This window comes from Oncorhynchus mykiss, chromosome 5, assembly GCF_057628025.1.
Source record: "Oncorhynchus mykiss isolate SJ-2025 chromosome 5, ASM5762802v1, whole genome shotgun sequence".
Taxonomy (NCBI): domain Eukaryota; kingdom Metazoa; phylum Chordata; class Actinopteri; order Salmoniformes; family Salmonidae; genus Oncorhynchus; species Oncorhynchus mykiss.
Window position 1 is genome coordinate 69,032,326 of NC_143026.1, and position 17,130 is coordinate 69,049,455.

The 17,130-nt window shown below is 40.3% G+C and overlaps 1 protein-coding gene across 2 annotated transcripts; it reads right to left on the reverse strand.

The window, feature by feature from the left end:
• Positions 1 to 27: 27 nt before the first annotated feature.
• dnajc19 (DnaJ heat shock protein family (Hsp40) member C19) lies at positions 28 to 1,951 on the reverse strand. Of its 2 annotated transcripts, XM_021604007.3 has the most exons (7): positions 1,765 to 1,904; positions 1,448 to 1,502; positions 1,246 to 1,297; positions 1,080 to 1,153; positions 426 to 505; positions 281 to 351; positions 28 to 167 (listed from the first exon to the last, which is right to left on the reverse strand). In XM_021604007.3, the coding sequence occupies exons 3-7, from the start codon at positions 1,286 to 1,288 to the stop codon at positions 97 to 99; spliced, it is 339 nt and encodes a 112-aa protein (XP_021459682.1). In that variant the 5' UTR covers positions 1,289 to 1,297; positions 1,448 to 1,502; positions 1,765 to 1,904; the 3' UTR covers positions 28 to 96. The 2 variants fall into 2 exon arrangements, with proteins under 2 accessions (XP_021459682.1, XP_036834059.1); XM_036978164.2 differs by lacking the exon at positions 1,448 to 1,502 and having other exon boundaries at positions 1,765 to 1,951.
• Between the last annotated feature and the right edge of the window lie 15,179 nt (positions 1,952 to 17,130).

Consider the following 17,130-nt stretch of genomic DNA (forward strand, 5'->3'; position numbering starts at 1 on the left):
ATGAGTAATGTAGAGAGGAAGACTGAGTTTGATCTCTTACATTTTTTATTTGGGCACAATTAATAAGAAAAACCAAGTGCAATGTGATTATCTGATCTATTTCTTTAGTTGTCCATCAAGTAAATCCTTTGCTTCATTTATTTTAGCCGCAAGATATGGTGATCCACCTGCAATAGAACAAAATGTGCATTTTTAGAGTACAGTGTGATCCAATACATTTTTACAAGCGCAATGGGTCTAAATAAAAGTCATGACCACACATTGTACTAGTTCCTCAAACCTCTATCGGGGTGATTAAGAATCATCAGTTTTCTGTGGGCTTCTCTGATCTTGGTCTTGTTAGCTGTGGGACTGGGGACAACAATATGACGCATTAGTGCAATAAAGTTAAGCATTTGCTTATCACACAGTGAAATTTACAGTACCTGACTCCTAGAATGAGCGACGCCTCTCTCTTGTTCATTTTGGGATCAAATCCACCTCTGTAGTATCCACCACCAAAAGCCTGCAACAAGACAGTTACAACTGTATAACAGATGCAGTGGTGTACGTAGTTTTTGTTGGCTCTTATTTTTGACAACTTTCAATTTAGTACATTCCTAAAGAACTGTACTTTTTACTCCATATTTTCCCTGACACCCAAAAGTACTTGTTACATTTTGAATGCTTAGCAGGACAGAAATGGTCCAATTCACAAACTTATCAAGAGAACCACCCTGGTCATCCCTTCTGCCTCATCTGGCAGACTCACTAAACACAAATGCTTCATTTGTAAATTATGTCTGAGTGTTGGAGATAGCCCCTGGCTATCTGTAAATTAAGAAAATGGTCCCATATGGTTTGCTTAATAAGGAATTTGAAATGTACTTATGTATCAAAAGTAAAACTATACATTTCAAACCTAATGTTTTATTAGGTGACTTACTTGGGTCATGTTCTATTTAAGGTATCTTTACTTTTACTCAACTATGACAATTAGGTACTTGTTCCACCACAGCACCAATGTGAATTCAGTCAGACTAATGCCATTCATTGTGTCTTGTAGAGGCCAACACGTGTGAAAGCCCATACAATCTTACCGATTTGGGGAAACTCTGCATAGCTTGCTTCATTTGGGGTTCCATGTGTTTCATGGCTTGCATGGCATAGCGACCTGAATCAAGGAGGATCCGCATTTTAGTGTCACAAAATCCATCAAATCGTTTCTTCAACTCTGCATATTCTGTACCTTAAAGATAAACTGACCTACAAATCCAGCTGCTGCTAGGGTGAGCCCCACTGCCACCATGGAACTGGCCTGTGAATCGATTATGGATGTTCATTAGAGGAAGATATCGCAACCTTTTCATATAAAGCCTACAAGACATGTTTATAATCAAAGTCAGCTAGTGCAGTAGTCACATCTCAGATATGTGGTCAAAACCTGTGTGATCTGTAGGTCATGTACCTTAATGGTTTCCACATGATGGCGCTGCAGCAGTCATGCTGGTATTTGTTTCTAGCTGTAACGTTAACCATTTATGCGTCAGGGGTCTAGGGTGAGTAATGTTAGCTAGCCACCAACTGTATGGCTGTTAGTCGTAGCTACACACACTCTAACAGCTTGCTCACTTTCACTAGTATGCTGCTACAGTCGCTAGTTAGCTAACTGGCTGGCTAGCCAGCTTTACTAACGAAATTCTAAAGCTTCTGCTCTTGTCTAAACACTTCAATGCAGTAAGCTATCCTTTCACGGTAGCATCGATATAATCAATACTAACTCACCATGTTTTATTGCTAAGATCCGCCTCTATCAAAGACTTGCAACATAACTTTTTATACACTTGTCTACGATGAACAAAGTCACATATGACCCCTCATGTTTTGATCCGTGACTTCTCTGTTGTATATTTCTGGCCTGACAGAAATTAAAGGCACATGTCGTAAAGACTCAAGTCAATTGCTCAGCACTGTCGCAAAATGATAGGGTCCCAATTCTATAGAAATGAATGCCTAGTCCCTAGCTACTTCTTGCCTTAGTAATTTAGTGTCCTATAAAATATGTTGCCTATCTGGTCCAGCGTCTCTGGACCTGAAAATGCTCATGCATTATTAAAAGAGAATTGTGCAAATAGTGTTTTTCAGAACACATTATTAAGGTAATGTATAACATACTTATAAATCAGCCTTTTTACCTATTCCCCAGATGTAATACTATTGTTTAGATACTTTTTGTCCAGAGACCTGCTTGTTTGACATGCAAAAAAAAAATACATGTGTATATATATATACATATATATATATTTTTTTTATTTTATCCAATGGAACAACGGTGCATGTATAATACATACATGTCCAGTACAAACACGCAGTATTGTACAGCAGTGGGAATGTAATGCCAAATAGTCACACGTTAGTCACTCAAATTACAACAGGTGCCTACTGGAGAACTTATTTGTATTGCTTTTAATCTTTTTAAATTAATATCTTATTAACACTTTGTTCTAGATAGCTTTTTGTGTAGTTAGCTATCAAGTAAACCCAATGATAATAGTGCCTATTATCATTGGGTTTACTTGATAGCTAACTACACAAAAAGCACTCATTCATACACTACAGTACATTCGGAAAGTATTCAGACCCTTTCCCTTTTTCTACATTGTGTTATGTCACAGCCTTATTCTAAAATGGATTACATTAAAACATTTCCTCATCAATCGACACACAATACCCCATAATGACAAAGCAAAAACAGGTTTTAAGAAATCTTAGCAAATGTATTGCAAATAAAAAACAGAAATACCTTTTTAACATAAGTTTTCAGACCCTTGGCTATGAGACTCGAAGTTTCCATTGATCATCCTTGAGATGTTTCTACAACTTTATTGGAGTCCACTTGTGGTAAATTCAATTGATTGGACATGATTTGGAAATGCACACACCTGTCTATATAAGGTCCCACAGTTGAAAGTGAATGTCAGAGCAAAAACCAAGCAATCAGGTCGAAGGAATTGTCCATAGAACTCCAAGACAGGATTGTGTCGAGGCACAGATCTGCGGAAGGGTACCAAAACATGGCTGCATCATTGAAGGTCCACAAGAACACAGTGCCCTCCATTATTCTTAATTGGAAGAAGTTTGGAACCCCCAAAATTCTTACTAGAGTTGGCTGCCTGGCCAAACTGAGCAATCGGGGGAGAAGGGCCTTGGTCAGGGAGGTGACCAAGAACCCGATGGTCACTCTGACAGAGCTCCAGAGTTCCTTTGTGGAGATCGGAGAATCTTCCAGAAGGACAATCGTCTCTGCAGCACTCCACCAACCAGGCCTTTATGGTAGAATGGCCAGACGGAAGCCACTCCTCAGTAAAAGGCCCGCTTGGAGTTTGCCAAGAGGCACCTAAAGGACTCTCAGACCATGTGAAACAAGATTCGCAGCTGCAAATGAGAACTTCTTCTCAACTAGCCTACCTGGTTAAATAAAGGTGAAATAAAAATTAATAAAATAAATTCTCGAGTCTGATGAAACCAAGATTGAACTCTTTGGCCTGAATGCCAAGTGTCACATCTGGGGGAAACCTGGTACCATCTGTATGGTGAAGCATGGTGGTGGCAGCATCATGTAGTGGGGATGTTTTTCAGCCGCAGGTACTGGGAGACTAGTCAGGATCAAGGGAAAGATGAATGGAGAAAAGTACAGAGAGATCCTTGAAAACCTGCTCCAGAGCGCTCAGGACCTGAGACTGGGGCAAAGGTTCACCTTCCAGCAGGACAACAACCCTAAGCAAGCCAAGACAACGCCGGGGTGGCTTCGGGACAAGTCTCTGAATATCCTTGCGTGGCCCAGCCAGAGCCCGGACTTGAACCTGATCGAACATATCTGGAGACCTGAAAATAGCTGTGCAGCGATGCTCCCCATCCAACCTGACAGAGCTTGAGAGGATTTACAGAGAAGAATGGGAGAAACTCTCCAAATACAAGTGTGCCAAGCTTGTAGTGTCCTACCCAAGAAGACTCGAGGCTGTAATTGCTGGCAAAGGTGCTTCAACAAAGTACTGAGTAAAAGGTCTGATTACTTATGTAAATGTGATATTTCAGTGTTTTATGTTTAATACATTTGCAAAAAAATTTAGAAACCTGTTTTTGCCTTGTCATTATGGGGTATTGTATGTAGATTGGTGAGGGGGGAAAACTATGTAATCCATTTTTGAATAAGGCTGTAGCTCAACAAAATGTTGGAAAATTCTAGGGGTCTGAGTATTTTCCGAATGCACTGTATATACGAAAGTATGTGGACAATCCATCAACTTAGTGGATTCAGCTATTTCAGCCACACCCGATGCTGACAGGCGTGTAAAATCGAGCACACAGCCATGCAATCTCCAAAGACAAACATTGGCAGTAGAATGGCCTTACTAAAAAGCTGCCCCCTTTCCAACAAGTCAGTTCCTAAAATTTCTGCCCTGCAAGAGCTGCCCCAGTCAACTTTAAGTGCTGTTATTGTGAAGTGGAAACGTCTAGCAGCAACAATTTCTCAGCTGCAAAGTGGTAAGCCACACAAGCTCATAGAACAGGACCGCCGAGTGCTGAAGTGCATAGTGCGTAAAAATTGTCTGTCCTCAGTTGCAACACTCACTACCAAGTACCAAAATGCCTCTGGAAGCAACATAACTATTCATCGGGATCTTAATGAAATGGGTTTCCATGGCTGAGCAGCCGCACACAAGCCTAAGATCACCATGTGCAATGCCAAGCTTCGGTTGGAGTGGTGTTAAGCTCGCAGTCATTGGACTCTGGAGCAGTGGAAATGCATTCCCTGAAGTGATGAATCATGCTTCACCATCTGGCAGGCCTTCCTGTTTCAGCATGACAATGCCGCCGTGTACAAAGTGAGGTCCATACAGAAATGGTTTGTTGATATTGGTGTGGAAGAACTTTACTGGCCTGCACAAAGCCCTGATCTCAATCCCATCGAACACCTTTGGGATAAGTTGGAACACGGACTGCGAGCCAGGCCTATTCACCCAACATCAGTGGCCGACCTCACTAATGCTCTTGTGGCTGAATGGAATCAAGTCCCCTCAGTAATGTTCCAACATCTAGTGGATAGCCTTTCCAGAAGAGTGGAGGCTGTTATAGCTGCGAAGGGGGGTGACTCCATATTAATGCCCATGATTTTGAAATGAGATGTTCGACGAGCAGGTGTCCACATACATTTGGTAATGTAGTGTAACTAGAAAGAACATAATTGATCTTACCTTACATGGTCAGTTCCCAAGGATTGCAATACTATAGGACTGAACAGAACTTTAACCAAACATCTGCTCTGAGCAATTTAAAATAGAATAGAACATGGTTATCTCGCTTCCCATTGGAATGAAGCACACTGGAGCGACACAATGAGATGTTGAAGGTCCTAATTATTGCCCCTATCATTTGCATAATTACAATGTTTTCCAAGGCAAGGGCAGTATAGAAATTTCAAACTGTAGTGGACCTGCAGCAGTCAGTGAAAGTCAGGTTTAATGATGAATCTGTCCTCCATCAGGCAGGCACACTGGCTGGAGGGCTGGAGTTTCAATAGGATTTAAAAAGCCAACTGTGTGGATAAATTAGAGTTTTGCCCCAAAATCATATGGAATTACAGTGCTGGGTGCATGTGGTGAGCCTACACACAAAAAGCCCAGAGGAAGCAGCTATTTCTGTTGGTTTTATTAAACCAACCAAGCAATTTAATTCTTTTGTTCAGGGGAGTTCTACTTCATTGATTAACAAAAGCAGGGATATAATTTTTTCAGCCTTTTTGAAAAGCCTGAAATGTCAAGCCTTTTAAAGCAGATTATTCTGCCTCTGTGCGGTGAATGCTGCCAGAGTAACCTTTTGTCTACAATTAAATATTCCAGCATAAATATAAAAGAAAATCAGAGATGGGGAAGATTGACTCACGAGAGATTGGAGAGGTAGATCCTCACACTGATAGTGCAAACAGCTTGCTTCTAATTAAATATGCCACAGAGTCTCAAAGCATTTGCTTTCAGCCGCAGAGAGAGGAAGCTGCCTAAGAATGAGGGGGAGAAATATATCACATCATCTGTCTGTCCACAGCCTTCCTCTGGGCATCTGAAAGGTATTTCATTTTTTTGTTTTTGTAATTATTTGTTTCCCTTTTTCGTAGGAAGTATCTAAAGGCAACACCTTCAGGGATATGCATAAATAGAGAAACACAATAAAAGTTCTCAGATTGTTTATGATTCAGACTCAGATGATTAAGCATGACAATGTGGCACTTCAGGGACATGGGGCATTTATTTTACATTTATGGAACTGGGTGCATTCTCCCCATGTCTGTGATGCAGAGAGGGTGTATATTCAGAGTCGTTATACTATGCAACGTTTAACTTAGAAGTGTTCAGTTTAAGTCGTATACTTTATATAGTGGTTCATTTCATTGATGTGTGATTGCATCTAAAGGAAAGAGGTTATATAGAAAGAATATGTGGTATTGTATAACTAGGGGTCATTCCTTATACCTTTAACAGACATATTACTACATTTGTTGGTGAAATAATGTATAGATAGTCTGGAGTAAAGATAGATGTTTAGTGGTTTGTTTATTGTCAGGTTGACATAGAGGTGACCTCTAATAGATGTCTTGTTATACGTGTTTGCTTACTTACTCCTGAGAGAGTATTGATATTGTAACTTTGATCTGATAACAGCAGTGTTGATAATATTCAACTCTGCTTTACATGTTAATATGATATTTTCTCACGCAGATATTTAGCCAAGTTTAGGAAACAGTACTTTGTGAATTTTAGAATTGGTTACTAGAATTGGATCCTACCAACTTTATCAAGTCTTTCAAGTGTTTTGAAGAGGCAAATGCATAGCAAATTCTGTCATAGCAAAAATGTGTGAGCACATATTAAATCATAGGTTCTAAATAAGTCTAAGATAGAATGATTATTGGGAATAAACTTTTTTGTTGTTGAGCAGAGCATAGCTGTTGATAAGTTGCTAATGTCAGCTTATTAAAAGTGTGTTATCCTAATAGTATGTTTTTGGTAATCATTTCATTACATTACAGGTTCATAACAGTTATGTTGATCATCATACATCACACATATATCTTCATGGAGGATGTCAGTTTACACATTTGAATGTTTGCTTGCTGCAAAAAAAACATGACAAAGTATTTTCCGTTAAGTATGCTATGTGTATAGGAGAACAAACTCCCAGATAATGGGGGAATATATGGCCCCCTAAGATGTTTTCCGTGGGTGACTGAAGGATTTCAATGAATGCAGATTACTTCAACTGTTGGCTTTGTTGTCTCAGATCTCACTACCTGTATATATCAAAGAAGTAGTAGAGAAGGCTGTGGACTGATAATGTTTTGCGTGAGAAATTGGGCACTTTTTTTAAAAAGTGATTCATTCCAAGCATTTGAATGCTCTGAAACATCCAGACAAAACAGAGGCCCCAACATATGCCCCCTCCACCATGACCCCATCCCACTTACCCCATACCTGCAATAAGGTCTTATCAGAAAATTGGGCAAGTCAAGAGTCTGTTGATTAACCCTGACAGACCTAATGATTGTGGGTCAGGGTTTCAACTTGTGAGATAAAAAAACAACCACTAGTGTCAAATAATAGATGCACTGACAGGCAAATTGTGCTCTGTCATTTGCGTTTTAGGACGATAATGGGTTCTGAACTGACCAGCTCTGACTGGTAAGGGCGTTGACTGCAGCTTTTCCCCACGTCTGAAGTGAACGGATGTGGCATGAGGGACGAACCTCATCGCTTTCCCAGACCACAAGTAAATCTTGCATTATGCTGAATTTTAGCTTCCAAAAGGATTGCAAGGTTTGCAAAAAAGGAAACAAGAATTATTCAATCAAATTGGCACCTCCACATCCAGATTCGACTAGTGCTGCATAATGCAATCCAGTAATCCCTTTATCAAAAACTCAGATGAAATGGTCTTATTGGAAAAGGAGTTAAAAATATTTAAGGTCATTCTATCACTAGTTTATTTTCCAAAATTGCCCACTCTCTTTTTATCTTCAGAGACAATAATTACTTCTAGTTCAACACACTATGGCTGATGAATGTTCAGAGAATCCACAGGAAGAAATCTTTGCAATAATCAGCAGTACAGTTTTCTCTCCCTTTTAACATTTCTATAAATTTGAACATACATGGCTGTCTGAGGATATGCAATGTTAATGTCTAGGTGATGATGGCAATATGTCAGCAAAATATGGTAACCTACTTGAACTGTCATTGTTGCCGCATCAGCATCTTACATATCTTAGGCTACAGTGCGTTGTGGGCTTAGCTATAATGCAGTTTTTCCAATACATTTTGGGAAGGCATTTCTTTCCTCCTTTTTAATTTTTTTATTTTCAGTAATCATCATGGTTCATGTCATTTTTCTAGGTCATAATAGGAAGAATGCTGGGTGAATACTAAACAGAGCCTATATACTGTACATGTAGGCATCCTCTGCTGACTGTTCACATTGCCCACTGCTGAAACCTCATCAGCAGCTGAATGATGCCAAATATCAGCATTACATTTATCAATAACCCACTAGGCCTAATGGTTTATAAGTCTATTAGTCTGTATAAATCAGAGTGTTTCTGCTATGTGTATAGTGCTTTCAGAAAGGATTCATACCCCTTGACTTATTCCACATTTTGTTGTGTTACAACTTTAATTCTAAATATATTAAATATAACTTTTTTCACACCCATTTACACACAATACCCTATAATGATGAAAGAGAAACATGTTTTTAGACATGAAATACAGAAATACCACTGAGTCAATACTTTGTAGAAGCACATTTGGCAGTGATTACAGCTGTAAGTCTTTCTGGGTCTCTAAGAGCTTTCCACAACTAGTTTGTGCAACATATGCCTATTATTCATTTCAAAATTCTACAAGCTCTGTCAAATTGGTTGTTGATTATTGCTAGACAACCATTTTCAGGTCTTGCCCTAGATTTTCAAGCAGATTGAAGTCAAAACTGTATCTCGGCCACTCAGGAACATTCACTGTCTTTTTGTAAGCAGCTCCAGAGTATATTTGGCCTTATGTTTTAGGTTATTGTCCTGCTGAAAGGTGAATTAATCTCCCAGTGTCTAATGGAAAGCAAACTAAACTAGGTTTTCCACTAGGATTTTGCTTGTGCTTAGTGCCATTCCATTTCTATTTTATCCTGAAAAACTCCCCAGTTACAAGCAAACCCATAACATGATGCAGCCACCACTATGCTTGAAAAAGTGGAGAGTGGTACTTAGTAATGTGTTGAAATGGATTTGCCCCAAACATAACGCTTTTTATTCAGAATAAAAAGTGAATTGCTTTGACACATTTTTTTGAAGTATTACCTTAGTGCCTTGTTGCAAACAGGATGCATGTTTTGGAATATTTGTATTCTGTACAGGCTTCCTTCTTTTCACTCTGTAAATTAGGTTAGCATTGTGGAGTAACTACAATGTTGTTGATCCATCCTCAGTTTTCTCCTATCACATCCATTCAACTCTGTAACTCTTTTAAAGTCACCATTGGCCTCATGGTGAAATCCCTGAGCAGTTTCCTTCCTGAACACAAATGCTTTGTTTGTAAATTATGTCTGAGTGTTGAAATATGCACCTGGCTATCCATAAATTTAAATAACAAGAAAATCATGCTGTCTAGTTTGTTTAATATAAGGAATTTGATATTATTTATACATTTTAACAATTACATTTACTTTTGATAGTGAAGTATATTTAAAACCAAACATTTTTAGACTTTTACTCAAGTAGTATTTTACTGGGTGACTTTCACTTTTACTCTAGTCATTTTCTATCAAGTTATCTTTACTTACTCAAGTATGACAATTGGGCACTTTTCCCAGCACTACATATTTATTTATACTCTACAGGCTTCCTTCTTTTCACTATGTCAATTAGGTTAGTACTGTGGAGTAACTACAATGTTGTTGATCCATCCTCAGTTTTCTCCTATAACAACCATTAAACTCTGTAACTGTTTTAAAATCCCCATTAGGCTCAAGGTGAAATCCTTCTCCGGCAACTGAGTTTGTAAGGACACTTGTATCTTTGTAGTGACTGGGTGTATTGATACACCATCCAAAGCTAAATAAATAACTTCACCATGCTCAAAGAGATATTCGGCATCTGCTTTTTCTATATTTTACACATCTACCAGTAGGTGCCCTTCTTTGCGAGGCACTGAAAAACTTCCCTGGTCTTTGTGGTTGAGTCTGTGCTTGAAATTCACTACTTGATTGAGGGACCTTACAAATAATGGTATGTAAAGAGTACGGAGATGGAGTAGTCATTCAAAAATCATGTTAACCACTATTATTGAACACAGAATGAGTCCATGCAACTTAATATGCAATTTGTTAAGAAATGTTTTACTCCTGAATTTATTTAGGCTTGCCATAACAAAGGTGTTGAATATTTATTTATCATTTTTTTATTCATTTTAAACATTTTCGAAAAACATAATTCCACTTTGACATGATGGGTTTTTGTGTGTAAGCCAGTGACAAAAAATAATCTAAATTTAATCATTTTTTAATTCAGTCTGCAACACAACATAATGTGGAAATGTCAAGGGGTGTGAATAATTTCTGAATGCATTGTAAAGTGATACTATATAGTTATTCAGATTCATCAGGGAATAGAAGATAATGCATGTTTAGCCTAGATGTATTGCAATGTTATCAATCAATAGCATTGATTAAAAACTAGCGAGCCCAGGTATTGCAAATACAATTAAACCTGGTGACTATTGACAGTGCTCACAAGACTTAAGCAAAAATATTTATTGATGGTACAAAAATGTAATTCCTATGCACAGGATAGTAATGTTACGCACTTGAAACCAATCATAAATTGATCATACAACATTTTGCCTCGACATTTCAGCAGTTTTTCAATGTAACAGAGTTGATCTTTAACACACCCTTGTGCTTCTGTCAGCTCCCTGGACACAATTACTCATTCCAGGGTTTTTCTTTATTATTACTCTTTTCTACATCGTAGAACAATAGTGAATACATCAAAACTGTGAAATAACACATGGAATCATGTAGTAACCAAAAAAGTGTTAAACAAATCTAAATATATTTTATATTTGACATTCTTCAAAGTAGCCACCCTTTGCCTTGATGACAGCTGTGCACAATCTTGGCATTCTCTCAACCAGCTTCATGAGGAATAATTTTCCAACAGTCTTGAAGGAGTTCCCACATACAGTGGGGCTAAAAATGATTTAGTCAGCCACCAATTGTGCAAGTTCTCCCACTTAAAAAGATGAGAGATGCCTGTAATTTTCATCATAGGTACACTTCAACTATGACAGACAAAATGAGAAAAAACATCCAGAAAATCACATTGTAGGATTTTTAATGAATTTATTTGCAACTGATGGTGGAAAATAAAAATAATAAATAAAGTCAATAAAAAAAGTTTATCTCAATACTTTGTTATATACCCTTTGTTGGCAATGAGAGAGGTCAAACATTTTCTGTAAGTCTTCAAAAGGTTTTCACACACTGTTGCTGGTATTTTGTCCCATTCCTCCATGCAGATCTCCTCTAGAGCAGTGATGTTTTGGGGCTGTTGCTGGGCAGCACGGACTTTCAACTCCCTCCAAAGATTTTCTATGGGGTTGAGATCTGGAGACTGGCTAGGCCACTCCAGGACCTTGAAATGCTTCTTACGAAGCCACTCCTTTGTTGCCCGGGCGGTGTGTTTGGGATCATTGTCATGCTGAAAGACCCAGCCACGTTTCATCTTCAATGCCCTTGCTGATGGAAGGAGGTTTTCGGTGGACAGTGTGACCAGCAAAGCACCACCACACCATCACACCTCCTCCTCCATGCTTCACGGTGGGAACCACACATGCAGAGATGATCTGTTCACCTACACCTACTCTTCGCCTTCACCTACTCTGCGGTTGCTTCTGCACTTGAAGAAACTTTCAAAGTTCTTGAAATGTTCCATGTTGACTGACCTTCATGTCTTAAAGTAATGATGGACAGTTATTTCTCTTTGCTTATTTGAGATGTTCTTGCCATAATATGGATTTGGTCTTTTACCAAATAGGGATATCTTCTTTATACCAACCCTATCTGGTCACAACACAACTGATCGGCTCAAACGCATTAAGAAGGAAAGAAATTCCACAAATTAACTTTAAACAAGGCACACCTGTTAATTGAAAGGCATTCCAGGTGACTACCTCATGAAGCTGGTTAAGAGAATGCCAAGAGTGTGCAAAGCTGTCATCAAGGCAAAGAGTGGCTACTTTGAAGAATCTCAAATATAAAGTTGAGCAACACCACTCAGCAAGGGGCACCACCAAGCAAGCGGCACCATGGAGACCAAGGAGCTCTCCAAACAGGTCAGGGACAAAGTTGTGGAGAGGCACAAATCAGGGTTGGGTTATAAAACAATATCCAAAACTTTACATATCCCACGGAGCACCATTAAATCCATTATTAAAAAATGGAAAGAATATGGCACAACAAACCTGCCAAGAGAGGGCCGCCCACCAAAACTCACTGACCAGGCAATAATCATTAATAAATAAGCATTAATCAGAAAGGCTACAAAGAGACCAAATATAACACTGAAGGAGCTGCAAAGCTCCACAGCGGAGAGTGAAGTATCTGTCCATAGGACCACTTTAAGCCATCCACTCCATGGAGTTGGGCTTTACAGAAGAGTGGGGTGAAAAAAAACAGTGCTTAAAGAAAAAAATAAGCAAACACATTTGGTGTTTGTCAAAATGCATGTGGGAGACTCCCCAAGCATAGAAGGTACTCTGGTTAGATGTAACTAAACTTTAGCTTTTTGGCCATCAAGGAAAATGCCTGGCACAAACCCAACACCTATCATCACCCCGAGATTACCATCCATGCTGTGGGGATGTTTTTCATCGGCCAGGACTGGGAAACTGATCAGAATTGAAGTAATGATGGATGGTGCTAAATACAGAGACATTTTTGAGGGAAACCTGTTTTAGTCTTCAAGAGATTTGAGACTGGGACAGAGGTTTACCTTCCAGCAGGACGATGTTCCTAAGCATAATGCTAAGGCAACACTTGAGTGGTTTAAGGGGAAACATTTAAATGTCTTGGAATGGCCTAGTCAATGCCCAGACCTCAATCCAATTGAGAATCTGTGGTATGACTTAAATATTGCTGTACACCAGTAGAACCCATCCAACTTGAAGGAGCTGGAGCAGTTTTGCCTTGAAGAAGGGGTAAAAATCCCAGTGGCTAGATGTGCCAAGCTTATAAAGACATACCCCAAGAGACTTGCAGCTGTAATTGCTGCAAAAGGTGGCTCTACAAAGTATTGACTTTGGGGGGTGAATAGTTATGCACGCTCAAGTTTTCCATTTTTTTGTCTTATTTCTTGTTTGTTTCACCAGCAAAAATATTTTGCATCTTCAAAGTGGTATGCATGTTGTGTAAATCAAATGATACAACCCCCCCATTTTAATTCCAGGTTGTAAGGCAACAAAATAGGAATAATGCCAAGGGGGGTGAATACTTTCGCAAGCCACTGTACAATTAAAGACATCTTTCAGTGATTTTTGAACTTTTACTGTTGAAAAGGAATATCCTGTGTATAAATTCAGTAAAATGCACACACTGAAGGGTAAAAAAATAATTTTTGAGCAAAATTGTTTTTTTTAGACACAACTGCAAACTTCAAGGAGTTGGTCTGATGAGAATCCGCGATGTCATCTGCTTTCCCTCTGCTTGAAAAATAGAGAACTTGTACTATGCCATGACATACCTGGACCACCTATTAAGATGTGCCTTTTGTTAAGTAAATCAAGTGATAAATGAGGTGAAAAGGAGACTGGAGTGCTACTTTAAGGGTGTGGCTACAAAAGCCTCCTTATCTGTTTCTTTCAGGGGATTCCCAACTTTGCCAAAATTCCATTTTACTATATCTATCAGAACTTAGGAAAAGACCCAGATGCAGACAGCTAGAATCACAAATGTTTATTGACCCAAACATGTGACAGGCAAAAGACAGGTCAAGGGCAGGCAGAGGTCCATAATCCAGGGCAGAGTCAGTAAGGTACAGAATGGCAGGCAGGCTCGGGGTCAGGGCAGGCAGAGGATTGTAATCGGGGAAACTAGTAAACAGAAACTTGAGAAAGCAGGAAGACATGGAAAGCACGCTAGTAAGACCTGACAAGATATTAGGAGGTGGCACTCCTAGTTGCCGGGGACTTTAATGCAGAGAAACTTAAATCAGTTTTACCTAATTTCTATCAGCATGTTAAATGTGCAACCAGAGGGAAAACAACTCTAGACCACCATCACTCCACACACAGAGAAGCGTACAATGTTCTCCCTCGTGCTCAATTTGGCTAATCTGACCATAATTCTATCCTCCTGATTCCTGCTTACACATAAAAAATTAAATCAGAAAGCACCAGTGACTCGGTCTATAAAAAAGTGGTCAGATGAAGCAGAACCTTAACTACAGGACTGTTTTGCTAGCACAGACTAGAATATGTTCAGGGATTCTTCGATTGGCATTGAGGAGTACACCACATCAGTCACTGGCTTCATCAATAAATGCATTGATGATGTCGTCCCCACAGTGACTGTACGTACATATACCATCCAGAAGCCATGGATTACAGGCAACATTCGCACTGAGCTGAAAGGTAGAGCTGATGCTTTCAAGGAGCGGGACTCTAACCCGGAAGTTTATAAGAAATCCCGCTATGCCCTCAGACAAACCATCAAACAGGCAAAGCGTCAATACAGGATCGAACTGTACTACACCAGCTCTGATGCTGGTTGGATGTGGCAGTGCTTGCAAACTGTTACAGACTACAAAAGGTTGCACAGCCAACAGCTGCCCAGTGACACGAGCCTACCAGATGAGCTAAATAACTTCTACGCTCACTTCGAGGAAAATAACACTGAAACATGCATGAGAGCATCAGCTGTTCCAGACGACTGTGTGATCATGCTTTCCACAACCGATGTGCACAAGACCTCTAAACAGATCAACATTCACAAGGCCACAGGGCAGATGGATTACCAGGACGTGTACCTCGAAGCATGCGCTGACCAACTGGCAAGTGTCTGTAATACCAACATGTTTCAAGCAGACCACCATAGTCCCTGTGCCCAAGAACACTAAGGTAACCTGCCTAAATGACTATTGACCCATAGCACTCACGTCTGTAGCCATGAAATGCTTTGAAAGGCTGGTCATGCCTAACATCAACACCATTATCATAGAAACCCACTCCAATTTGCATACCGCCCCAACAGATCCACAGATGATGCAATCTCTATTGCACTCCACACTGTCCTTTCACACCTGGAAAAAAGGAACACCTATGTGAGCATGCTGTTCATTGATTACAGCTCAGCATTCAACACAATAGTGCCTTCAAAGCTCATCACTAAGCTAAGGACCCTGGGACTAAACACCTCCCTCTGGAACTGGATCCTAAACTTCCTGACGGGCCGCCCCCAGGGGGTAAGGGTAGGTAACAACACACCCGCCATGCTGATCCTCAACAAGGGGGACCCTCAGGGGTGTGTGCTCAGTCCCCTCCTGTACTCCCTGTTCACTCATGACTGCACGGCCAGGCACGACTCTAACACCATCATTAAGTTTGCCGATGACACAACAGTGGTAGGCCTGATCACTGAAAACGATGAGGCAGCCTATAGGGAGGAGGTCAGAGACCTGACCGTGTGGTGCAATAACAACAAGAACAACCTCTCCCTCAACATGATCAAGTCAAGGACAAGGAGATGATTGTGGACTACAGGAAAGAGGACCGAGCACGCCCCCATTCTGATCGATGTGGCTGTAGTGGAGCAGGTTGAGAGCTTCAAGTTCCTTGGCGTCCACATCACCAACAAACTAACATGGTCCAAGCACACCAAGACAGTCGTGAAGAGGGTATGACAAAACCCATTCCCCCTCAGAAGACTGAAAAGATTTGGCATGGGTCCTTAGATCCTCAAAGGATTTACAGCTGTACCATCAGGAGCATTCTGATGGGTTACATCACTACCTGGTATGCAACTGCTCTGCCTCCGACTTCAAGGCACTATAGAGGGTAGTGCGTACGGCCCAGTACATCACTGGGGCCAAGCTTCCTGCCATCCAGGACCTCAATAGCAGGTGATGTCAGAGGAAGGCCCTAAAAATTGTCAAAGACTCCAGCCACCCTAGCCATAAACTGTTCTCTCTGCCACCGCACAGCAAGTGGTACCGGAGTGCCAAGTCTAGGTCCAAGAGGCTTCTAAACAGCTTCTACCCCCAAGCCATAAGACTCCTGAACATCTAATCAAATGGCTACCCAGACTATTGCATTGCCCCTTGTAACTCTACCTACATACACATATTACCTCAACTACCTCGACACCGGTGCCCCCGCACATTGACTCGGTACCCCTTGTATATAGCCCCGCTGTTGTTATTTTACTGCTGCTCTTTAATTATTTGTTATTATTATCTCATACTTCTTTTTTAGGTATTTTCTTGAAACCGCATTGTTGGTTAAGGGCTTGTTGTATTCGGCGCATGTGACAAATACAATTTGACTTGATTTGAATTGGCAACATACAAACAGAGAACACAGGTTCATAGGGGATAATGGGAAAGATAGGAGACACATGGAGGGGGTGGAGACAAACACAAAGACAGGTGAAACTGATCTGAGTGTGGACAATACCAGCGTCATCAAAAACCGATGGAGTTGATTAAAGGAGGGCTGAACTTGAAGTGTTTGAAGTGGGTGTGTTATGTTCGCTACCATTGTGTGTTCCTCTCATAGAGTTAGATGGAGATCACATCTAGTGTTGGGGAAGCTACTCTGAAAATATAGTTTACCAAGCTACCAATACCTTCACAGTGGAAAAGTTAAGCTACACTAAAGCGCTTGGGAAACATATAGTTTACCAAGCTACCAATACCTTCACAGTGGAAAAGTTAAGCTACACTAAAGCGCTTGGGAAACATATAGTTTACCAAGCTACCAATACCTTCACAGTGGAAAAGTTAAGCTACACTAAAGCCCTTGGGAAACATATAGTTTACCAAGCTACCAATACCTT

Coding starts and splice junctions, on each gene's coding strand:
- dnajc19 (XM_036978164.2), bottom strand. Junction 1,154..1,245: donor AGCAGCAGCTGGATTTGTAG/GTCAGTTTATCT, acceptor TCCTTGATTCAG/GTCGCTATGCCATGCAAGCC. Junction 168..280: donor TCTTAATCACCCCGATAGAG/GTTTGAGGAACT, acceptor GTTCTATTGCAG/GTGGATCACCATATCTTGCG.